The sequence below is a fragment of the Ambystoma mexicanum genome, chromosome 6q (genome assembly GCF_040938575.1).
Source record: "Ambystoma mexicanum isolate Mex_15411 chromosome 6q, UKY_AmexF1_1, whole genome shotgun sequence".
In the NCBI taxonomy this organism is placed as follows: Eukaryota; Metazoa; Chordata; class Amphibia; order Caudata; family Ambystomatidae; genus Ambystoma; species Ambystoma mexicanum.
In genome coordinates this window covers 1414307631-1414333050 of record NC_090937.1, presented here as the reverse complement: position 1 = coordinate 1414333050, position 25420 = coordinate 1414307631, and the positions used below count along the sequence as shown (strand labels likewise).

The 25420-nt window shown below is 49.5% G+C and overlaps 1 protein-coding gene across 5 annotated transcripts in view; it reads left to right on the top strand.

Moving 5' to 3' along the window:
• Nucleotides 1-25420, top strand: part of FAM193A (family with sequence similarity 193 member A) — a 974920-nt gene that overhangs the window by 594872 nt on the left and 354628 nt on the right. For 3 of the 5 annotated variants that reach the window (XM_069632106.1, XM_069632107.1, XM_069632105.1), the window contains one exon: nucleotides 119-391. The exons of the other annotated variants lie outside the window; for them this stretch is intronic. In XM_069632106.1, the coding sequence (XP_069488207.1) occupies nucleotides 119-391 (273 nt within the window). The remainder of the gene's footprint in view (nucleotides 1-118; nucleotides 392-25420) is intronic. 5 annotated transcript variants of the gene reach the window in all.

Sequence of the window (25420 nt, the reverse complement as noted above, 5' to 3'; positions counted from 1 at the left end):
ATGTGTGCCAGTTTTCCATGTCAGTACTCAACAAGACTTTAGAGGATTTACTCTAATAGTTTGATGTGTTTATAGAAAATTTAAAAATCTTATTAGATGCTTTTATTTTCAACCAAAGGGGGTGATTCATTAGGACCAGCACTCCCTGAAATAAGATCTGAAGCACTTCCTACCACAACTAGCAACGACACAACCGCTGTATCCGATAGTAAGGAGAAAAAAAACACTGCAAAGAAGAAATGTCTATACAATTTCCAAGATGCCTTCATAGAAGCAAATAAAGTTGTCATGGCAACTTCTTCTGCCACCTCGTCTGTCTCTTGCACAGCTACCACCGTGCAGTCGAGCAGCAACCAATTTAAAGTGTCATCCAAGAGGTCGTCTTCTATAGGTAAGACATTATTTAGGTCAAGGTTTAGATCCATTTACTACGTCCCAGGTCTAGTGCACTTGTTTGAAGTATTTCATAATATTCTGGGCCCATAGCTGCTTATGGCCTGAAAGTGTGTGTATATGTTAAAAATATCTCCTAGGCTACTGTTGGGGGGGGGGGGGGCGGGTTGGGAGTGAGGGCGTAGAGGGGGTTAGGGTTTGTTTGGTAAATATGGTGACCTAGAGGAAAGTTCAACTAGTGTCTTTGGGGGAAGCCTGCCAGTAGCTTTTTGTTCACGCCTATGTTGCCCATCCAGTTTACAATAGAAATTATTGGAATAGTTATGGGAATCTTGTGCACAAAATGCTTGCACCCATTACTTTGTGATAATCGTGGAAATCCTTCTTGCTCAAAAGACTTCTTTGAATTTTAATTATATATAAAAGGTTGTGCATGTAATTATGCAGCTGTCCTGTAAATTGAGTGAAGAATCCTGGTACTAATGGAAACATTGCTGGAAGATGTGGCCCGTCAGGCTGCTCGTTTCTGCATATTACCTGAGCTAAATGTTTATTCAACATCTTATCTGAACCAGTGCCCATTTCAGACTCCTATGTAACCTCGTAAAGCCATTGTTGAAATATTTGGAGCACATTCATAACTGAGTCCAAGATTTATTATGTTGCACTCCATCACTATGCTACCTCATCTCATATCTAAAAACACTATGTGTCATCTACCATTGCATGAACAAATGTCACCCTAAAAGCCACATTTTTATTCCCCATTTACATTTTCCTTGTTTTTTTACTTCAATCGTTTAGGTTTTTCAAATGTTTGATAATACAAACATCTTAATAATCACAAAAAATGTACTTGCATTTTATCCCCTATCCCTCACCCCCCAACCTTAAACGATGACACTTCATATAGACTTTCCGTGCACGTCTTGCTTCAAGGGCATAGCAGCCGCTTGTGGACAGGCTCTTAGTAATTACCCCTTCTTCCATCGCACCTCCCATGGAGGTGCCGTTCTGGTACCAACTCTGAAGACCCTGTACCATTTTCACAAACACTCACCGAGTGGATCTACTACTTAAATCTACACCACAGATCTACTACTTCCCCATTTCAACTGAAACAGACCCCAGTCCTGGTGGAAGCCAGCCACCAAATCATTTACCATTGCTGTCAGTTTTTCCGTTCTAAACATGTCCCACAGCTTGTTCATCCAGTCCGCTTTTGTGGGTATGGTTGGACTCTGCCCTCATTATAGTCTCCCACATTCTCGGGAATCGGCACTCTTCCCTGTCCCCCTCTGGAACCCACAGCAACATTTGTATCTGGTCCAGGTTGAGTGCCACTCCTACTATTTCCTTTATTCAACTAAGAACCTCGGACCAATACACCTTTATTTTGGGGCAATCCCCCCACATATGGAATAGTGAATCCACCTGACTGCATGCTCTTGGGAAAATAGGAGAAATTGCACCATAGATTTTGGATAAATTCAGGGGTCCAGATGCCAACCATGGAGTATTTTAAAATAATGTTCCATTGCGGAGGTGAAGAGATTCCCATGAAATATAACCTTCTGATGCTTGTGAATCTGCTTAGTCACATGCTGTGCATATAGTCTAACATCTAGTGGTAATCGCAGAGTATTGCATCTCGTCTTTCGAGGACCGAAAGGGGACGCCGACATGGGCGTGCTTGTAACACTATCCCTAACGTGGCGTGTAGTGTACCCAATATCCCTCATGCTTAGAGGTCCGTCTGTTTTTTTTTTTTTTTTCGCCCAGTTAGCTGGTCGCCTTATGCGGAGCTCGACAATTGCTAAGATCTATTTCTTTGTCCTCGACCTCCTGTTTATCTTCGTCATTTGTTTCACAGACGACTACTTCAGAACCAACGCCGAAGATCGCTGAGGACGACTGCAGATTTCGGCGGCTGGTGCTCCGGTCGATGGTGTCGTCCATGTGGCCTTGCCCTCCAGCCAGGCCTATACAGCAGGGAGAGTGGGGCCCGGGGTTCTGTTTATTTTGTAGAATGCATTTCCTTCTCCCCTCTATTTTCCCTGTTGGTTTTGCTGTCGCTTTCAGCCTGAGCTATGGACAGGCCACCTTTTGCCCTTCTTGCAGCGGCAAATATCCCTGGAAGTACACACACCGGAGGTGTAATAAGTCCTCGAGATCATAACGAGCAGTCCTGCAAGTCCTGTCGACTTTTACGTCCCAGGACATTAAAAGATCGAAGGGCGAAATGGTGGGCGGCCTACGCATGAAGCAGGCAGAGTGTAGCTCCCCCGTCGGCACAGGCACCTCGAATGACGAGAACATAAGCGACAGCCCTGGCTCCAATCAGGACGCCGTTGACCTATCGACGGAACAGCCAAGTTCTGAGATGTCCGTCCCCGGCAGACGGGCCACCGGTTCTGCCATGGGGAAAGTACACCTCGACAAGGACACACACGCATCACGAAAAGGAAAGCACACAACCCCCCTGAGCCTCCTTGAAGGACTCTTCGGGAAGGCCACAGACGCCAACAGGTACGCCGAAACTTTAGAGAGAACCCACCGGTCCTCCGGATCGACCACCCTACCCGCAACTGTCCATACGGCATGTGGCCGGGAGACAAAGTCAAAAGGGCATTGGAATCAAACAGCACAGGAGTGCCGAGACGCCCCATAAGAGCGTGTCGACGCCACAGGTTGCAGCAAACCCAAAAACCACAGCAAAGGCATTGGGCTCGTTGAAATCTCTCCCAGATACGCCGGAGATCTGCGGAAGTCTTGCGAATATCATCTCGGTGGCTAATAGGCCTAAGGACACGTCAAAAGACATGTTGCAGCATCTGGAAGAATATTCTGAGGGTTCTCAATCCCTGTCTAAGATTGTCAGACAGATCTCGACCGCCTACAGACCCAAGTCCTAAGGGAGAGTCCTCCCCTTCTCACACCTAAGAGGCCAAGAGAGGAAGACTCCTACCCTTCTATGTCCACATTTCAAAAGATTATCAGTCAGACTCTTCTTGAGGTGTTTCACCTTACAGAGCCCAAAGAGATCCATCAGGACACTTATGACCAGGGAGAGGATATTTTGGACGTCACTGTAGACCAATTTCCACATTGGGATGAGGAACAACCAGTGGGCGAGGCACCATGAATGTCACGGTCCACCCTGATCCAGCCACACTGTGCATAGATCCTCCCTCACCTCCTGTAAAACAAGCCTCTCCCATTGATTATCAGATGGCATTCAATGCTGTCCTTAAAAAAGCGGCTCAACACTTTCAGATTTCCACTCGAGGCGGTATAAAACACTGTCTTCGTAGAGGGTATTTTGAAAAAAAAATCCCCCTCAAGTCGGGCAATACCTCTGTTGAACTCCATCAAACACCACATCTCCCCCTGACTTCATCTCAAACAAGAGCAGTAAACCCACAAGTCAAATCTTTTTCAGCCCTCCAACAGATCTGCTATATATCCGGGGACATGCCACTCCTGACACCCTAGTGGTCACAACTACTAGGAAGAGAGCAGGGGTACCCTTGTCTACGGCTGAGGCACCGCCAGACGAGGCCTCCAAGAAGTTGTATGCCCTGGGGGGAAGTGCATTAAAACAGCAGCAGCCTATTCCACCAGACTAGCCAATGCCACATCGCTGACTAGTTACAGCGATGTCTGGTGGATTTCGCTCCAGGAAGGCCTGCAGGATGTCCCCGAGCCAACATCATCACCCCTGCTGGCGGTTGCATCGGAGGGAAGGCAGGTCAATCAAAACATTGTAAAAAAAAAATCCCTGGATGCTGCAAAAACGGGACGAACACTGGCCCAAAGTACCTTGCTAAAAAGACATGCATGGTTAAGGAATTGGGGATTTAAATCTGAAACCCAGGGATGCCTCATCAACAAGCCGGTAGAGGAAACTAACCTGTTTGGAAAGGCAGTGGATGATGCTTTGGAGACTGGAAAAAAAGGAACATGAGACCTCAAAGTCTCTAAACCAGATTACTCAAGACCCTATCAACAGCGAGGGGGCAGTTCTCGCTACTCTTTAGAGGACCGTCCTGCCCACGTTCCACCCAACAGTCAGTACGGAACAGGAAATAAATCTTGGTCCTCAGGACAAGGGGCTGCTGCCACAAGCCAATATCAGCCAAGAGGGCAGTGCTGTGGCAAAGGAATGGGTAGAACCTCCACCCCAAGAGGCCCTCGGCCTCAAATAAAAATGACTTGCCGAACCGGGTCCCCTCCCATGCCTCCCCGGTCAGGGGACGGATAACATTCTTTCATGCATGGGCGGGAATAACGGACAAGTGGGTGCTCAAGACCATCACCCTCGGTTACTGTATCGAGTTCAGCCGACCACCAACGTCCAGGCGATTGTCGCCAGAACATCTGAAGATCCTACTGCAAGAGGTCGAGATCCTGCAAGAAAAGGGCTGACTCAGAGAGGACCTGGTTAGGCGCCCTCTTCCCGAGCTATGAGGGACCATCGTGCACTGCTAATCTTTGCCAGCGCTCCCTGGTAGACAGACCTACGAAAGGCTGCCGACCGGAGACTGGAACTGCCGCGGAATCACAAGGAGAAGCACCTGGACACTGTTGTCAATCACCGTCGACGACCGCTGTCGCCAACCAGAGCTGCCGTGCTCCCTTTGCGTTAGTAACATTTGATCCAAGGACGCTCTCGTCTGCACCATCCACTGCTTTGTCCCGCCGGAGAAAGTCGAGGCCGCCGACGCACCGAGGAGCATCAGCCGGTGGGTTTCCCGCCACCTAAAGACCACAGAGACGCCGATGACTTGACGCCCTTGCTGGCCCACAGTTCTTCAAACTCTTTGTGGTCCTGAACTATCATCACTGAGGTGCCCTGCACACCTCTTCCTTGCAGGACGCCAACGCTCCGTCGTTGACGAGCACCGCTAGGAACGAAGCTGCCACCTCACTGTCGTTCAACCCTTTTCCTCGTGGGATCTCGACGATCCATGGCTCCTGCCTTAAAGGGAGCCGCTCAAGAAGGATCCGTCGATGACCCGACGACGAACTCTGCTATTCCAGGTACATTGGGGTTGTAGAACTATTCTAGAAGGAAATGAGACTCTTGAGAACAACATATGGACTGGGCTTGTGATCTATCTTTACTTTAAAGGTTGCCCAGGTGGGGGGGGGAAGGATATCTCCACACAGAATTGTGTCTAGGCTTGTGATCTATCTTTACTTTAAAGGTTGCCCAGGTGGGGGGGAAGGATATCTCCACACAGAATTGTGTCTAGGTAACGAGGTCAGTATTCTGCCAATTGTTCGAACCAACTGCTTTCCTCCCATGTCTATTGTTGGTTACCTCTATTAATTGATTTGTGACATTTAACCAGAATACAGTTGATGCACTTTAATGGAATCTGATAATAATTGTGGTACCACTTAGAACCGTATCTATTGCCATTATAGATTAACTGAGCACAAAGTGAGTTATTGTGATTGTGTACATAACCTTGAACTTAATTATATAAACACTGTGTTTTAACTAATACAGTGTGTCGACATTCCTTTGTGGGGGCTTGGGGACTACACTGTACTTAAGAACCAGCCTGCATTACCTCCTGAGAAGCTAGGCCTGGATTGCTCGTCCATTGCTACCGTAATAGAGAATCTTGGCTGGGGTCCTCTGTGCCTCTCCTCCACCATATAGAGAGCAGGAGTACAGACACCCCCCTCCAGTCTTTACAATGGCCTCCTTAATTTACTTAGTCCGACACACACGTTTGCGCATGCGCCCATGCAAGAGTGGCTCAGCAGCCAATGGTGTCAGGCCAGTGGAGAAAGGGACATCTAGTGGTCGTCTCAGCAGCCCTCGTTCTCTCAGTGGCGGTCGAGGGTAAACCTCTTGAAGGGAAAAACCTTCAACACCCCCCAGTAGAAGCCACTTGCACCACGGACTCATCTCTCACGGGGTGGGGGCTCACCTCCTTTATCACATGACGTACAGCACATGGGCCCCAGCAGTAGCATCCAAGCACATAAACCTGTTGGAATTCTTAGCAGTGTGCAAAGACCTAAAGGCTTTCCAAACACAACTACAGGGGAAAACAGTTGAACAAACGGGGGGGGGAGGGTGGCACACACTCTCCAGGGCTATCCAAACTGTCCCAGAATATTTGGGAGTGGGCTCTCAAACACAAGATATTCCTCCTGTCTCAACACCTTCCAGGGGAACTCAATCTTCTAGCCAACGTGATCAGCAGGGACTTTCCTCTACCCACAGAATATGAATGGCGACTACACAAAGACATTGTCTCTGTTTTCACAGAAGGGGGCTTTCCTGAGACCATCTGGTTCGCAACTGTGGACAACTCTCAATGCCCAGATTACGCCTCCAGATACCCCCAGAACCGCTCCAAGGGGAACGGTCTCTGGATAACCTGTCAGGGAAATGTCTACCCCCCCCCCGCCTCCCCTATTCCGCAAGATAGTGCACAAGATGCCCCAGTAACCAGTCACAATGATTCTGGTGGGCCAGCCAACCCTGGTTCTCCCATCTGATGGCAATGTCTCTCTCCTCCGATGAAACTGCCATGCCCATACAAAATGCTCTCACAAGACAAGGTCGGAAATAGTCCATCAATGCCCGCAAACTCTCAACTTAGCGGCCTGGCTCCTGAGGTCATAGAGTTCGGGCACCTTCAACTCCCTCAGAGATGCATGGACATTCTTAGAGGCTAGAAAGCCGAACACCAGAAACTGCTATTCCAATAAGTGGAAACGCTTCTTTATCTGATGCCATTCTAAGACGACATTTCAGATAGTGCAAGAGCTAAGAAATAGATAAGGAAGGAAGGGAGGGGGAGAGTGGGAAGGAAATGGAAATAGACAGGTGACTATCGTACTAGGCCTGACGATATTTCAGATAGTGCTGGGGGGGAACAAGTAAGGGGACGGGGGAGAGACAGACGAGGTTGCTATTATACTAGGTCCAGGGACAATTCTGATAGCAGAAAGTAAGGGGAGGAGGGGAGGAGATGGGAAAAGGAAGAGGAGGAGGGAACAGAGAGTAAGCAGTCAAAAAGAGTGGAGAAGCAAGAGGGCAGAGCGAATAAAATTGCAGAAGTCAGTAGTAACACATAATGTTGCAAGCCAGGATACAAGATGAAGATGGGAACAGCATGATCCAGGGCCTCCATGAGTACAAGATGCAAAGGAAGTCCAGCTTGAGAGTTGAGAAAGGGTGACACACCATGAATCAATGAAGTCCATAAAAGTCAAATTCTGCATTGGCCATAAGATGGTGAAACCAGAATGTATCAGGACAGACTCCTGCAGACGTTGGTTGGGGTGGGAGCAGGATGGCAGAATCAAGCAAAACAGGCAACACCTGTGTGTGAGAAGGGTGACGGAAAGAAGCCTTCACACGCTTGATGTGCACAGGGCACTCCTATATTATCTGGAAAAGACTAAAGTATTCAGATTCTTAAAGAAGGACTCTGAGCTCCAACGAAAGAGCGGAAAAAAGAAAAAGCAGACGAGGCAGGATTCAAAAAAGGTGTCAGGCTCCACTCTCTAGAAAGAAAAGGGCATGATTACCTATTCTGTGGTTTATTCCCACTTGAGTCTGTATTTTTGAGGCACAGCTCTTCCTCACTGATGAGCCCCAACAAGGCTGAAACGTGTCTGGGGTTGCTGTTGGTACTCCTGTTGAAAGGAGTTTTACCTGGCATTTTGGTGCTAGACTGCCCTTGTGGGCGGGACAAAGACTGATATGGAAATGGGTATTCCTCCTTTGTGAAAAGTATAGTGAGCAAAAAACGATGGCTGCGGCCTCTCAAAGTGGGTAAAAACCACAGAACATGTTGTTGTTCCATGTTCTTTCTAGAGGAAGGTGACTGCTACCTTTTTTGTATTTAGACGAGGCAGGATATTCATCTCTACTGTGGTCATTCTGCCATCCCACAAGATTATTAAGGGAGCCATCGGGAGAGGTCCGCTCGAATTGCCTCTATCATAGGAGCATAATTGAGATATGATAATGATTCAGTTAGTTTTGCAGGGCTATTCCCAGGTATGTAATCCTTATGGGTTCAACTTTTATACCTCTAATGGGCTCAAACTTCCCTATTCCAGAATCCCTAAGATGTAGCAGTAGTACACTGGATTTTGACACATTTATTTTAAAACCTGAAAAAACGGGCCAAAGGTTTCTATCTGCGCCAGCAGCTCAGAGAGCGAATGGTGAGCGTCTACCAAGTAACTCAAAATATCCTCCACGAATAGGGACAATTTAAATTCCACCTCCCCACATTGGATCCCCTTAATCGCTGGGTTTTCTCTTATCGCAATAGCGAGGGGCTCCATTGATGGGGCAAATAACCGGGGTGAGAGAGGACATCCCTGCCTAGTACCTCTTGTAAGATGTAAAGGAGCCGATAAAACCCCATTAACCGATTCTCTGGCTGTTGGGTCACTATACAGGGCTGCAATCCATCGGCAAAAGTTGCTTCCAAACCCCATTTTCCAAAGAACCTTCCCCATGTATCCCCACTCCACCCAGTCAAATGATTCTACTGAATTGATGGATATTAGGCATGCGTCCAAATCACTCTCCTGGGTATAATGTATAAGATCGATCGTTTTCCGAATATTGTCTGACGCTAGCTGTCCCCTTATAAAACCAACTTGGTCCCCATGCACCAGAGTCGGCATTGCTTGTTCTAGATTTTCCCAATAGTTTAGCTAATATTTTTGCGTCCATATTTAATTGGGTGAATGGCCTGCAAGATGGACAAAGGGCGGGTGTTTCCCTTCTTTAGGAATCACTACAATGAGAGCCCCAAGCTGAGAATCTGGAAGCCTTTCTTCTTCCAAGGCATTGTTGAACTTTCTTGCCATAAATGGTGCTGACGTGGAGTGGAAAAAACGTAAAGCCATCATCACTTGGGACTGTACCCGCTTTCATTTTCCCTATGATAGTAATTACCTTCTCAACAGTTACAGGGGCCTCTAGAGCTTCTGCCATTTCCCTTGACAAACCCGGAATAGGTAATCCCTCCAGGAATGTGTCAATATGGGAGCCATCTCCCCGGCATTCCGCTGTATACAGATGTTCGTAGTATTTTCTAAATTCATCCACTATTCAATCATTACTGTGGACCGTTCTACCATTTTCTGTATGTATTGCCACCACTCTTCCTGCTTTCCTCTGTTGCCGTAACTTCCAGGCTAGGATCTTGATAATCAATTTTCTTTCTGTTTGGTGTAACAGTAGGGACTTTAATTGGACTTAAATATTTTTGGAGCTTCCTCGAATTTACTGGAGATAAGAGTGTTCTGTGTACCTCCCAGTTTTAGGGCCTCAATTTTACTCCTCAGCTCCCTCCTCTTCCATCCGTTCCCTATTCCTTTTGGCACCCAACCTAATAAGTTTCCTCCCAGGCTCCCACCACCCCACATCCCCCAAATCGTTGCCTTGAAGGCTTACCACACAACTGGTACCCCCACTTCCCCATTATTAAACCGGAAATATTCTTCAATCGTGGTCAACAATCCCTGGGTGAGCGTCTTGTCTTTAAGGAGTATGTCGTTGCATGCCCACCTTCCCTTAGCCTCTTCCTCTGCCCAGACCCCTAATGCCACTCTTACTAGATTGTGATCTGACCACACTATGGGCTTTATGGTTGACTCCATAACCCTACTTTTGAAACGGTGTTCCAGCAAAATGTTGTCTATTCTCGAGTAGGAGGTATGGTATGGACCTGTGAGTAATAAGTAAAGGGGAGGTCGCCACTTCCCACTTGGATAGAAGAGTCCACCACCGCCAACTCCTCGTTGATTTGCTGAAAACAACTAGACTGGACTGTCTGGGTATGGAAGACCATCAGGGGTATCATTCTTTTCCTGTCCTTCCTTGGGTCAAGAACCATGTTGAAGTCGCCACCCACCACTAGAGGGCCTTCAGCAAATAGCTGGAGTTTCCCCCTCACTGACTCCCAAAAAGACACTGGTCTCTCATTAGGGCAATAAACCGAGCCCACCGTAACTGTGTTCCCTCTTATCCTACTATTAATGAAGATTAAGCAGCCCTCCAGGTTGTTGGTCAAAGTTTGTATGCAGTACCTTCTTGGACTACTAACTCTGATTACAGGTATAGGGAACCCAACCTTTGGTATAAGCTTGTACTACACAGTTTTGGTAGCGTGTTGAGCAGCCAGCCTTCTCTCAAGAGGGGTCAATGTGAGCTATAGGGGAGTTAGAGATTCACAGTGACAAGTATTCAAATAAACTCTTACACACAAGGTTTCTTGAATAAACAGTTATTAATTTATCAGTCAGTTAGAATAAGCCTTCTTCGGAAGGGAGCAACAAACAAGTAACCACAAATACACTTCATTACTGTACACTCTTACTTTCTAAATCAGTCAAGACCCTTTTGGGATGGCCCACAGACACAACCTACACCCTCAGGGGACTTCAATAGCTAGGGTGCTGGGGACATTAACATCTTACAGTTGGTATTTAGAATAATCTTAGAAGTTGGTAAAAGGAAAAGGTTATTAGAAAAGCAAGAGACCACAAATATTCGTAAGCAGGCAAATACTTTTGGATCCCCCAAGAAGAGTCATTCAGTACAACAGGCTAAGCCAAAGTCCGTGGGCAAAAGTCTTGTTTAGGATGAAGCACTTCTGGTAGGTAAGTAGAAAAGTCTTTGCACAATGTTTTAGAAGTCTTTGAAGAAAAGAAGGATCAATTGTAGGGCCACAAGCTGATTAAACTTGTGAGCAGTAGAAGATGCAAGCAACTCTACAATGAGAGGTAAGGTCTCTCAGACTTTACAGTACCTTTGTATTGAAGGAAAAAGTGCAGCAGATGACTTCTGCTCCTGTGCAGCTCTGCAGAGCTCACTGTTCCTGGGCCTCAGTTGTGGGGACAAGAGAGAGGACTTCTGGGGACCCCTGTTCTGCAATGGGACGGTTACCGCTTGCAATCGACAATCTTTTCAATAAGTGGCACGTCAGTGTTTCAGCTCCTTGGGACTACCGCAAATAGCAACACCCAGCTCCGTGAAGGATGTCCAGGTGGCTTACTTCTGGAGTTGATTGGTCCCACCGACTCAAGGGGAGAAGTCGTCCTTGCAGGGGCTTCTCTGTCAATATGAATTTGGAGTTACAGCACAGCAGCAGGGCTTCACCGGGCGAACCCAACGGTCCAGGAGTTGCAGCAGGCATCCTCTTAAATTTCTTCTTCGGTTCCTTCGTCCAGTGGTCGACTCTGCCTTCAAAGCCAAAAGCCTTGCCTTTTATTCAGTTCTTTCCCATTCATTCCAGCCTAGCTCTGTCACCCAGCAGGGTGGCTATCCTTGCCGGACAGTCAGCCGGCCAATCAGTACAGAGTGCATTTGGGTCTCCTTAGGAGACTAAGCACAGGGAGTTTCGGCCACCTCCCTCACTTCCTGCCTACCCCAGACACCCTGCAGCCAGAGGCTGGTTTCACTTGTGAATCCCCCCAAAGGCAATGCGAACAATGGGACCAAACCTGGTTTGGCTCACAAAGTAAATCTCAAGAAGGACCTTTCCACAAAGAAATGGCGAAAAAAGAAGACCGGGGCCATTTTGACAAAAATGGCAGCCTTGGGTGCTTTACTGCAGCTGTGAACGCAGCCTGCGGTAAATTCACACCACGGTAGTTAAAATGAAACCACTGTCACCAGCCATTCAGTGAGGAAAGGGTAACATAAAACATGTTACGTGAGAAGCTAGACAAAGGGGATACTAGGTAACCTCTCAGCACCCTGTTATAAGATGGTGTGTGCTGGGTCTAGAAAGTTACAAATGTAAGCTTCCATGTGCCACTGCACTGAAGATGCTGTGTGACACAATGTAAAATATGATGCCTATGGAGTTTGTCAGACTCCACAACCAAAAGAAATAGAGTTCATAATCACATTAAAATATGAGTGTGGGGAAAAAGCGTCTCACTCTCTCCAGGTTAAAAAAATCAAGTCCTCAAAATCAGGCAAAGTCTCTCGCACATTTCTGAGAATTCTTTCCAACAGTTGTCGTGAGAGAAGTGCTGATTACACTATCTTCACTATATCTTAAGGAGGAATTCGGCATTCCCACTGTGAGCGGCACTAAAGGCCGCTGAGGTTTTGTCTGAAAGCATAGGTGAGAATTCACGTGTAGTAGCAAACTCGGGCGGGGAGAGTCCGTTCCTCAGAGAAGTCACTAGAGGTGCCGGGTACAGCCATGGAAGGATTTGTTGTGTCATGCTCAGGCAGCCGGGCTAGACTCAGTCCTCTGTAAACAGCAGGCTGACGGGGGAGGCTTAATCAGCTACCCCTACAGCTAATAGTCAACCAACACTCCGTGACACATCGGGAGAGGTGAGTGTGAGAGAGGTAGCTCTTGCTTCACTGGACAGGCACAGAAAGCAGACTCGGATTAGACAGCAGAGGCACAGGAGCAGCAGGGCCAACATTCAGCCCACACATTTTATGGCTAACCAGTCAGTCCTTATGGCTGTCAGTACTGGAAAACTGTTTTTTATTATGTCTATTTTTTTGATAACTTTTTATCATTGTACCATGCATCTTACAGTGCAATGGTGTTTCTTTTGAATGGGATTTTTTTTTGTAGGGAACTTTAGATGTGCCTAAAGACAAGCTGGTGGCAGCTGTTGCATTTTGACAATTTTTGCAATACTTTTCATTATCCTTACCGCGTTTAGCTACTGTAAGGAATGGCATGGTATCAAACAGTAAGGCAGACACAAGTGCCTAATCCTAAATCTACAGATGGGAGAAAGCTGTGACCATCAAATAATAAGGCAGTCCTAGTGGTGTCTTGTCCAATAAAAGGACCTATACTAATAAACATATTGCCATTCCTTACCTCTAAATACAATTAGTGTGGGAAACGGGGTTATGCAAAAGAAAAGTGTAAAAGAAATGATAGGTCAAGATATCTGAGCCATTCGCTCCCCTTCCCCACGTTTTCAGCACAGGACAGGGCGGTACACTCAAGCTGAGCAGTCTCCAGCGTCTTGGTCACGAGGTAGCAGTTAAAAACTTCAACATCAGGGCTTTCTGCGCAAAAATCTTTGTCATTAAAAGTCTCATATTTCAGAGGGCCTGATGCAACACGATAAACATCAAAGTTCCTTTCTTCATAGGATTTCACATGTACACATTTTCGGGTAATTTTCTGTTCACCCTGGTACCCCCTCCGCTGGGTTCAGACCCATTTTATCACAAAGGCTTCAATTGATCTTCCTTTGCCGAGCTCTGATCAAATTCAAGTACTTTTCCAAACTTTCTCTATTTCATCAAAATCGAAGACTTTCGACTGTGCGCAGGATTTTGCTTGACCCGTCCCAGGACCACTTAGATTCACATTTATTTGTTCTTTCAATTGGCCTCCCTCTGCCGGGCTCAGACCAAGTTTATCCACTGTTATTACTTTTCAGCTGATTAACTTGGAGACCTTTGATTGATCACCCTTGCGGTGCCGGACCACTCTGTCAAAGGTATTGTAGCTTACTTTGAAGTTCAATCACTCATCAGTAGCTTTAACTTAACTTGCGTCTATTATCACACCCATTTTAACAATGTTCATTCCAGCTGCTTGCAACCTTGGCTTGAACACGGACTGGTCTGGTATCGGTCTCCCTAACTCACCGTCTGTGTTGACTTCATTGATGCTGCTTTGTTCTTGGAGCCAAGGACTGTACCATGGCCGGCGATTCTTCCCACCTTGATTAGTGACACAGTAGGACTGCTGGCATCTCCGTCACACAACACAGGATTCTTCAGCCTGGTTTTCCCGGTCTTACGCTTTCTATTCTCAAGGTTTTTGGAAAGTTATGGTTCAGTGTCGAAAAAAAAGAGGTAATTTCCCTCCTTGTGAACCCCTTCGGTTTTGCTGTCTTTTCCCTCCTGCTCAGCTGCCATCTCGAAACGGTTTCCTCGTGTGCTTTGCCTCGCTCAGAGTGTGCTCTCATGCTCCACCTTTTATTTGTGTGGGGAAGTGTAATGGAAGTCAGGTGTGAGTGATTGTCGATAATTGCCTTGACCTCGCCTGACCATAGTATTGGGACATGTCAGGTACACGGCTCGGTGTTAGTCTGTTTTCCCTTATAGTAAATGTTCGTGTTGTAAAAGGGGGGCTGGGTCAAATTCCTAAATATCCTACCTGGAAGCATGGGGTAAAGGTGTTCCAGGAAGGGGACACCTGCGTTTCACCATCGGTCTCCCACTCCTCGAAGACCCCTCACCCAGGTGATCCTCCCACACTGGTCCATCCCCGGGGACTAGATCCAAAAGGATGGCTGTGTCCCAGCTACCTGTATAACAGATCCCTGTGGACTAGTGGGTGAGACACCTGGCTTCTCACACTAACTGTAGCTAGTGTCCCAACATGGCGGTGGCACAAGGTTTCTGCTTGTTCTTTTGGCCATCTTGTCCTGTGGCCTTCTTCCAACCTTGCCAAGTCAGGAAAATCCTTTTATGGTCATGCCCTGCCCAGGAAAGCCTTGGTTATCATGGGCTAGTGCATGGTCATGTGTGTATTTTCCCAAGGAAGGGTGCTGGGACTGTCTGGTCCCAATCCATATACTGGCTTCTGTATTCATAAGTTTCACCATCAGTGGTTCTGATTGGACCACTGCTCGGGTGTGTGAGAGGGGCAGATCTTCTATTGGTTGTGCAAAGATTGTTTCAACTGAGTTCTCCAGCATGGGGTCTGGCATGGATTCACATGCTCATGAATATTCCCCGTCGTCAGGCTGGGAATCCTCGGTAAAGAAAAAACCAGTATCAGTTTCGTTTCTGATCTGTCTTTCGTAGTAGTAACCAATCACTGATCTCTGCGTCATACTGACCACAGCCAATGACTGCCCTCTACCTAAGCCCCGCCTCTGGCAGCCATCTTCAGATTTTTACCGCACGTTCAAGTGTTGGGATCCTCGTGCTATTGCTCTCGAGCGTTAGTGCTATTTTTTTCACGTTTTTTCTCAAAAACTTCAATTTTTTTCGGTCAAAAAGAGCCTCAAGCTCTACCGATTCTTCATCCGATCAACGGGGACCCGTGTCGGATTCGTCTACCACCCTCAAGGGTGAAGATTTCGTCGAGCTACGCTTTTGGAGGACTCCAGAAGTTTCTCAGGCCCATCTCGGACATGGCCCAGGAGAAGGGAAGCTCGACGCCCGGAAAGCTGTTCAGGGTCTGCCCTGGATGCCAGCTTCAGAATGTCTTTAAGGAGGACGAACACTCCTTTTGTCTTTACTGCCTACATGAGGACAAGACGCACGTGGAGAAGGACTGTGCGTTTTGCGGCAATATGTCGGAGCGGACCATGAAGGACCGGCATCAACGTCTCGCCAACTGGCTGGAAGGGAAGAGCCCGTCAGGCGAGAAGAAGAGGAAGAAATCCGAGCGGTCTTCTAAGACCTTTGAGGACGCCCTGGCGACGGGGGTCCAACACAAGGCCAAGCACCGAGAGTCCGCTGGCACCGGGAGCGCCGAACGGTCAGGCTCTACGGGCGCCAGGCAGGGCGCATCCTCCCCGGCACCATCAACCACGAGCCAACGCTCTGGTTCGGGTAAGAGGAAGGCCGAGCACCCGGCAAAGCTCCTGGAGAGGCCCCGGTCGAGCTCGAAGGCCCCATCGTAGGGAGAGCGAGGCAGTGTCCCCCCCCCCCCCCCCCAAGGAGAAGGCGGTGAGCGCACCTAAGGTGGTGAAAGCCTTAATCCATCCGGCCAAGGCCTCTATCGAGACAGACGCGGCGGCCCTGGCTCAGCCTATGGAGGCTACACCAGTGGTGGCGACCTCGGGGCTCAGAGTCTCCCTGCCACCGCGGAGGGAGTCCTCTTTTATGCCCATCGACAGGACCCCCGTGAAACCTCCGACGGAGAAGGAAAAGGGGGGGCAGGAGGTCGTCGTGGATTCGGCCTCAACCTCTGAGGAAGAGCTGATCGAGGTCTTAAGCCACGGCGTTGGCGTGGAAGACGACCAGCCCGTCGGGAGGGATCCCGACGTAGGAGACGACGATCTCGTCGAGGGTGCCGACGGGGCCCCTGACCGCCCGTCGGACTCCCCTCAACCAGCGCCGCAAGACAACTCGGTGGCCATTTTGTTGGCTATACAGTCCTTAGGCTCGGAGATAAGGACGAGACTGCTGTTGCCACCAGTGGAGGAACCGCTCCCGACGGGGGACCCGGAGCCAGGCCCTTCTGGGAGCCCTCCCCCTAAGAGAAGAAGGATTCACCCTCCACCTCCTTTTCAGCCATCGCGCCCTGTTCAGCCCTCCTCCCCGTCCACGACTCGTGGGGATGATACGGGGACTGACACGGCCGCGACGGGTACGGACGACGAGGTTTACGACGAGGATCTGCCATCGTCACCTTCCACCCGGGGCCCCCCCCTCCCCCCCGACGAGATTGGATCGTTTCACTCCATGATTGCCAGGGCATCCGAGCTCTGCCCGGAGGAGAAGAAGAAGGAAGGTTTCCTTTATCAACGGCGCGAGGCCAAGAGGAAGACGGTCCTCTCCGTGCCTCTACTGGACGATATTTGGGATGAGGGCCTCGCCCTCCTCAAGAACCCATCCACGACGCCGGCTAGAAGGGATCAGTACGAGAAGAAGTACCGGGTCCCGGACGCGGCCCCCTTGTGCCTCCGGGCACAGCCGACCCCGGACTCCGTCGTCTCCGCGACGCCCAGGAAGAAAGCGGGGGGGGGGGGGTGCGGCCTCCACGTCGACTTCCCACGCCGGACGGCGAGGGAAAGAAATTGGATACGATGGGACGCAGGGTCATCTCGTCTGCAGCGACGCCGATTAAGGCGGCCAACGCCTTGGCTATCGTAGCCCGCTACGACAGGGAGCTGTGGTACAAACTGGCCCCCCTGCTGGACTTCCTACCGGACGACAAGAGGGCGGATGCCCTCGAGATCTTGCAGGAAGGTGAGGTGGCGTCGGACCACGCCATTACGATTGCAACGGACATCGCCGACACTGGATTTCGCCAGTTGGGCAACGGCGTGTGCCTTAGGCGGCGTGGATGGCTCAAGGCTACTGACTTCCGTCAAGACGTGCAGACCAGAGTCTTGGACATGCCGTTCAAAACAACCTGTTTGGGAAAACAGTGGACGATTCCCTTCAAGCCATCAAAGCAGACACGGAGACGGCCCGGGCTCTTGGGGTTCTCCAGCAACGGCGGCCGCCCTTTCGTCAAGCGGCCTGTTCGTCGTCGCAGGAAGCTTACAGGGGACGAGGCAAGTCAGGCGGACCCCGCCGTCGTCGCCAAGGAGGTCAAGGCGGCAAAGCCTCGTCGAAGCAGGACTGAACCGGCCGTGGGGTCGGGCCCCCACCGAAGCACCCCGGTGGGAGGCCGGCTGGCGAGCTTCGTCAGCGTGTGGGAGTCCATCTCCACCGACCGTTGGGTGCTGGACCCCCTAGCCCAGGGTCACGCGCTCGAGTTTCAAAGAAGGTGCCCACGCGTCCCCCCTGTGGCCAGGAAAGAACTTCACGTCCCTCAACTTCTCTTAGAGGTAAAGGCGATGCTCAGGAAGGGCGCCATCGAGCTCGTCCCAAAGAGGCTTCGGGGCTCCGGAGTTTACTCAAGATACTTCCTCGTGAAGAAGAAGACGGGAGGATGGCGTCCCATCCTGGACCTACGACGACTGAACAAATTCATCAAGGCACAGAAGTTCCGGATGGTCACCCTCCAACACGTCCTGGGTCAGCTGGAGGAGGGCGATTTCCTGTCGTCGCTGGATTTGGAGGATGCCTACTTCCATATTCCCATCCTAAAGGGACACCGAAAGTTTCTCAGGTTCGTGGTCCAAGGGCGTCACTATCAGTTCAGAGCCCTTCCCTTCGGACTAAGGTCGGCACCCAGGGTGTTCACCAAGTGCCTCGCACCGGTGGAGGCGCAGCTGCGCCGAGAGGGGATCCACGTCTACCCCTACCTGGACGACTGGCTCATCCGAGCCAAGACGAGGGAGCTCGCCGTGGAGCACACGGCAAGGACCGTCCAACTTCTCACGGACCTGGGATTCTCCGTAAACTACGCCAAGTCCCACCTGGTGCCCGTGCAAGACGCACTGTTTCTGGGAGCGAAGCTCGACACAGTGTCGCTTCTGGCCTCCCCGTCGGAGGTAAGGACGAGGGCCATTCTGGGCAAGGTGCAGCGGATGCTGGTTGCGGACGCGGCCAGAGTGAGGTCCATCAAGTCCCTCCTCGGAATGATGTCTTCTTGCATTTACCTCATCCCCCTGTGCAGGCTCCGGATGCGCCCGTTGCAGGAGTTCCTGGACGCGCGCTGGATCCAGACGGCGGGCAGCTTCGAGGAGAGGATCACACTCGACGAGAGTTTCCGACGAGCGATCCGGTGGTGGGGCACCCGCGCGCATCTGATGGCGGGCATGGACTTCCAGAGCCCCGGCCACCAGGAGACACTGACCACGGATGCCTCCCTGGAAGGGTGGGGAGCGCACACCGAAAATCTGCACTTTGGCTCCCGACGGAGAAGTCCCTCCATATCAACGTCCTGGAGCTCCGTGCAGTGTTTTGGGCCCTCAGGTCCTTCCTTCCGTCCCTCAAGGGCAAGGTGGTGAGGATCTTCACCGACAACACCACCACCATGTTCTACATCAGGAAAGGGCGGAACCAGGTCCCCAGCCCTGTCCAGGGAGGCGCAGGATCTGTGGCATTGGGCCGTCGCCCAAGGGATGTTTCTGGTGCCGTTTCATCTGGCAGGGATAAAAAACACCATCGCCGACTCACTCAGCAGGGAGCTGCGCTCGTGCCACGAGTGGCAACTACGACAGGATCTAGTGGAACGCCTCTTCCGACGGTGGGGCACACCCCAGATCGATCTGTTCGCGATGGCGACGAACTCCAAGTGCCGGAGGTTCGCCAGCAGGTTTCCCCAGCCGAGGAGCATGGGCGATGCTTTCTCGTTCCCCTGGGAGGGCCTGTTTCTATACGCGTTCCCTCCATTGCCATTGCTGATCCGGCTCATCAACCAGCTCAAGAGGTCACGGTGCAGGATGATCCTCGTCGCACCTGCGTGGCCGAGGCAGATATGGTTCCCGGACCTTCTGGACTTGTCAGCGTCCCCGTCAATCAAGCTGCCAGTGGACGCAGATCTTCTCTCCAGGGAAGGAGGCGCCATCCTCCACCACGACCCAAAGTCGCTGAACTTGCAGGCCTGGCTCCTGCAGCGTTAGAGTTTGGAGGATACGACATACCGGCCGACTGCAGAGAGGTTCTTGCAAAGGCCAGGGCATCCTCAACTCTTAAATGCTACGGACACAAATGGAAGAGGTTCTCTGTCTGGTGCCATGCACAGAAGATTAACCCTCTACGGATTACGGCCCCCCAAGTACTGCCCTACCTACTGACGCTGGCCAAAGCTGGACTGGCGCACGCGTCCATCATGATTCATCTTGCTGTAATCTCCCGATACACCAGAACCACGGGGCGGACGTCTTTGTGGTCTCGTCTGGTGAAAGAGTTCATGAAGGGACTGTTCAGATCGTTCCCGCCGGTGAAGGCTCCAGCCCCGGCGTGGGAGCTCAACGTGGTGCTGACCAAGCTCATGGGACCTCCGTTCGAGCCTCTGCACTCGGCTCCGTTGAAGTTCTTGTCGTGGAAAACAGCGTTTCTTGTGGCCATCACCTCCGCACGACGGGTGGGAGAGATCCAGGCCCTTTCCTGCAAGGCCCCGTACTTGACTTTTCACGACACGAGGATAGTGCTCAGGACGCACCCCTCCTTCATGCCCAAGGTGCCGTCGGACTTCCACCTCAACGAACCCTTGGTGTTGCCTGTTTTCTTCCCGTCGCCTTCGTCGCCGGCTGAAAGGACTCTGCACTCGCTGCACTCGCTGGATGTGGCTAGAGCACTGAAGTTCTACGTGGACCGCACAAAGTGTTTTCGGAAGACGTCACAACTCTTTGTGAATTTTGGACCTGTCAATCAGGGGAAGGCTCTCTCGAAGGCTTCCATTTCCAGATGGCTCTCCGGCTGTATCATGTACTGTCATCGGTTGGCAAACCGACCGCTGCCTGGCCGTCCGAGAGCCCATTCCACCAGAGCGATCGCAGCTACCACGGCGTTCCTATCTGGTGTGCCCTTGTTGGACATCTGCAGGGCTGCTACGTGGAGGTCGACGCACACCTTCATGAAATTCTACTGCGTCGATCGGGATTCCAGGGAGGAGTCCAGGGTCGGCCAAGCAGTGCTGCGCAACCTGTTCGCCTAAGGTGAGCCTGGTGAGGAGGTAAGATTTGCTTAATGTTGAGTTTGATGTAATGCTTAATGTTGAGCCTTATGCACAACCACGGGAGGTGGCAGTGTGTACTGCTATGTATTCTTTATTCATGAGCATGTGAATCCATGCCAGACCCCATGCTGGAGAAGGAACAAGTTACTTACCTGTAACTGTTGTTCTCCAGCATGGGTCTGGCATGGATTCACATGCGAACCCTCCCGCCTACCCCTCTGCGGCTCTTCACTTGGTCATACTGCCACTTCACGTGCTACCAAATCTGAAGATGGCTGCCAGAGGCGGGGCTTAGGTAGAGGGCAGTCATTGGCTGTGGTCAGTATGACGCAGAGATCAGTGATTGGTTACTACTACGAAAGACAGATCAGAAACGAAACTGATACTGGTTTTTTCTTTACCGAGGATTCCCAGCCTGACGACAGGGAATATTCATGAGCATGTGAATCCATGCCAGACCCATGCTGGAGAACAACAGTTACAGGAAAGTAACTTGTTCCTTTCTGGATATGAGGAGGAGTCATGCAGCCATCCCCAGAGATCCTGGGAGGAGCCATTGTGTGAAGACCGTGGAAGACCCTTGGACCTATCCAACTTTTTTACTGCAGTCCCGGTGGAGCCATGTCTGGCTGTTGATCTTTAGAAGGCCTTTGTGGTACCTCGACTCTTGGAGTGGTGGGACCAAGCCCCCAGCCATCTGCAGTCTTCAGAAGCGTTCCTGGAACCAACCACTGACCAACTCCAATTCGTGTTACCGTGCTAGAGGTGTCGTTCAGTATATCGGTGTGGAACTTTGGGGACCCGCAACTTGTTCAACAAGAGTACCCTCCAAATAGATTGTCTTTCTGGCTTCAACGTGACCAGAGATGGGAGACTGGCTCTGACCGCAACAACTGTGTTCCTTTGTGTCGCCGTGCATGAGTGACGTTCATCAAAACCGGCTTCCCCGCCTCTGGTCCACTGCCCAGCGGATTGCTACATTGGTGTGAGTTGCACTCATGGACCGGAACCATTTGCACTAGCTTCTGTATCCAACCACATCTCTTGCACCTGCTTCTTTAGCTTTGGCGACAGGAACCAATGGTGGGAAAACTGACCTCTGATGACCCCCTTGCCGACCTTCCAAGTCTGAAGAGAATCCAGAGTTCAGAGGGTGAGTTGCAGCAGTATGTGCCTGTCCCCTCTCTCCACCTGTAAAGGTTTTGAAATACCTTGAAAAGTTTTACATTTGTTTGACTTTAGCAAAACCTTTTGCCAAAAGCCCCCCGAAAGCTGGGAACAGTCCTATTCGCTAGAATACATCCTATTCTGACTTTTGGAACCCTTTTCCCATCCACAACACCCATCTCCTAACTTTTTCCCAGCTCCCAAAGCTTCTGGAAACTGAACTTCTAGGGTACAAGGCTCCAGTCAACTTAAAATTGGACTTTCTAAAGCCTCGGGAGGATAGCTCACAGGTATCGTGCATTCCTTGGAAGCATGACAAGGAGCAACATAGGTTTGATCTCCGGGTCCACACTTGGAAATCTCTGGGTATTAAGTGTGTTATAAATATCATAAAGTTAGGGTTGTATTCGTGCGGACTGCCATTGCAAATAATCATCAAATGGTGCTAGTGGGACTTTAAGGAAAGTAAGCCCAAGTACCTTTAAAAATCTCAGAAGAGCGCGGAGCGCGCGCGGAGTTCGGCAGAGTTCAGTCTGCAGAAAGCGAGAGGTGGCGAGAGGAGCTGCAGCTACGTTGTTTTTTTTTTCAGAAAACAAATGGTGCTAGTGGGACTTTAAGGAAAGTAAGCCCAAGTACCTTTAAAAACCTCAGAAGAGCGCGGAGCGCGCGCGGAGTTCGGCAGAGTTCAGTCTGCAGTCTGCAGACGAGGACAGGAGAGGAGAGGTAAGTGTTATGCAAGATTCTGGCCCCCAGACCCGTTTAAAAGCAAAGATAAACCGGGGGAAAAATCCAGAGTCTCCTCTACCTGATATGACAATGGTGCCTTTAGCTTCACCGACCCCTCAAAGTAACAAAAATGGGTCTTCATCCCTGCAAATGCAATGCCAAACAACGAGTGCCTCCGGAACCACAAAAACAAATATAAACATAAACTGCTCACCTGCACATTGCTCGAACGATACTCCAAGTCAATCCAGCAAACACACACTTGCAGTCACATCGATAAGTAGTGAGGCTGCACAGTTATCAACTGTTCAGCCAGTAGATGTACCAGGCGTGAGAACGCAAGCGGCGAGGGGCGTGCTAACTACCTCGCACACCAACGACAAGATTCAACGCCTTTCGACATTAGTGATTGCCCGTATAAACAACTGGGCACTTGCTAAAATAGCAATTGATTCAAATGACCAGAATGGCCATAGGCTAGTCCCAGACAAACTGACAACATATGATGGAAAAAAACATGCCCTCACAGCAGAGGCCACCAAAATCGATGCAAACAGCTTCAGCATCAGCGCAAAATAAAAACATTTATTGCAGCGCTGCGTGTGTTGACATGTCAAGAAACCAAGACATGCCCGCCCTGCACCAAAGTGTACTTGTTGCGCGCCCCTCATTAGACGAATCTGATAGTGATTTGGCTGAAGTGTCAGCTGCCTTGTCTCCCACGAGACTTATAAATATGAACCTTCCGATGGTAGAGAAAACCGTTGAATTGGCGGCTGCAGAAAGTGAGGTTAAGCAAACACAATATGCTTCCGATTTTAATATAGCCTATATGAAGAAACTCGACTTCTCTAATTTAGAAAATGGCGAAATGATTGCTTCCTTGAACACAACAACAACGACGTCGAAATCGGCATCTAGCATAAGCACGACGGAGCGGCTTGCCAAGATGTCCCTAGCAAAATTGAAATGGAAAAAAGACTATGAAAGCAAGTTCGCCTCTCCAGCAAATACAACATACGATAATGTGGTTGACCTTACCGACAAAATAGATCCGGAGCAAACTGCGCTGCTCGTGACAACTCCGAGCCCTTTACACGCAGTTTATTCTAGTCTTCACGTGTTAAAACCTGGACTTGCTCCCAGACAAGAATGCACGTATGATTTGTCTTACGCAGAAGCCGAACGAAAAACGCGTTTAATGAGCAAAATGAAAGAAGATTTCGAGTTAATGAAAGGTAAACTATCGGAAGCATATCGGAAGTTAAATAAAAAGGAAAAACGCACCAGCCTAGGCGACTGGGCCTCAGACATTCCAGTAAGTCTAGAAAACAGTACTTCAACACTTTCTGATAGACGAAGTTCATCGTCCCTTTGCCAAAAAAGCAAGGGCCCGCCTCTGCACGCTACAAAGCCCATCACAAAAACAAAGCAAGGCACAAGTGCAATAGAGAAGTCCCTAAATGGTGACACACCTGTAAAAAAAAATAGATCAATGTGGCACAGCCTCCCTTGATGGCAAACCAAAGGAATCCTCGAACCCAAACATATCGACAGCAGCAGCGATACAAATCCATAACAACGTCTTAGCTGCTACTTCCTTGGCTCTTATCCCATTTACAAAGTTATATGAAACACTTAGTGATGGTATAACGACACAGAGTTCCATTTTATCTAATCTAACTGAAAAAATAAACAAAATGGAAAGCGCTTATACTCAACTTGCAACACGCATGGAAAAGGAAGCAGAACACACAATTGCGTGGCAATCAAGGTTATGTGACCTTACAATGAGAGAGAACCACGAGAAAGTAGTATTGATGGAGGCAGTAATGGAATGTATGAAATGGTTGCGGCACAGGGAAAAGACTGAAATTTCAAGTCCTAAAGGAGCAAAACCACCCACTTCGCAATTCAATACTGTGCCGCTTTCACAAAACCGAGGCTCAAAAAAGGAAAAATTGGCAAATAAAACAACTGAAACACTGTCTAAAATTGACCTCCCAGCATATTTGAACTGCGATGTGATAGGCAAAAGAGACAATGGTCCAAAGCAAGCAACAGAGGACCAAAACGAGCCCATTTTGCCGAGTATGTCCGAGATCAACGCTCCACCTTTACCATCTCATCACACAACGAGTCAAATTCAACAAAGGCCAGCATCGGCGGCCCTAGCGACTCCACCAACTGGCGATTCTGTTGTGGAGGGAAATAGCCAAAAACCCCTCTCAACATTTGACATATTCAAAGGCCCAGCAAAAACGATTCAATTTCTATCTAGTAATGAAACAAAAGCAAATAAGGCTAAAACTGGAAAGAAGAATTCAAACAACAAAAAGGCAGATGCTAAAAAGCAAACTACCAGCTCTAGAAAATTTATAAGAAACTTAACTACACCTACTAGACCTGGCTTATTTGATCGTGAGCCTCAAAAATTAACATTTAAGGCAAAGAAAAAGCAACAACCATCAAACGATACGAACGATCGGCCTGTGCCTGAAAAAGGCAATCCAAAAAAACGAGCCCAGAGAGAATCAGGATGCAGCTCAACTCATGCTGCAGAAGCATCAATTGATCTTGAAGATCTGTCTACGTATTCAGTCAGCTCGGTTGACGATCTAAATCAAACGTTGTCATTCAATAACGACCCAAACAAGAGTGAAAATACAGCTGAATCGTTTGAGCGTGTTATCCAACCATCAAAAATAAATTGGAAAAGAAAACAAGACGAGTCCTCAAGCACGAATCAGGCTTCGAGATCACAAATAAAGGGCGATCAGAAGTATATCGAATTGGCAAAGCCTTTAAGATGTAAAAGTAATGATGGCATCGATCACCGAGCTAAGCAAAAACCATTGGCTAATACCGCCGTC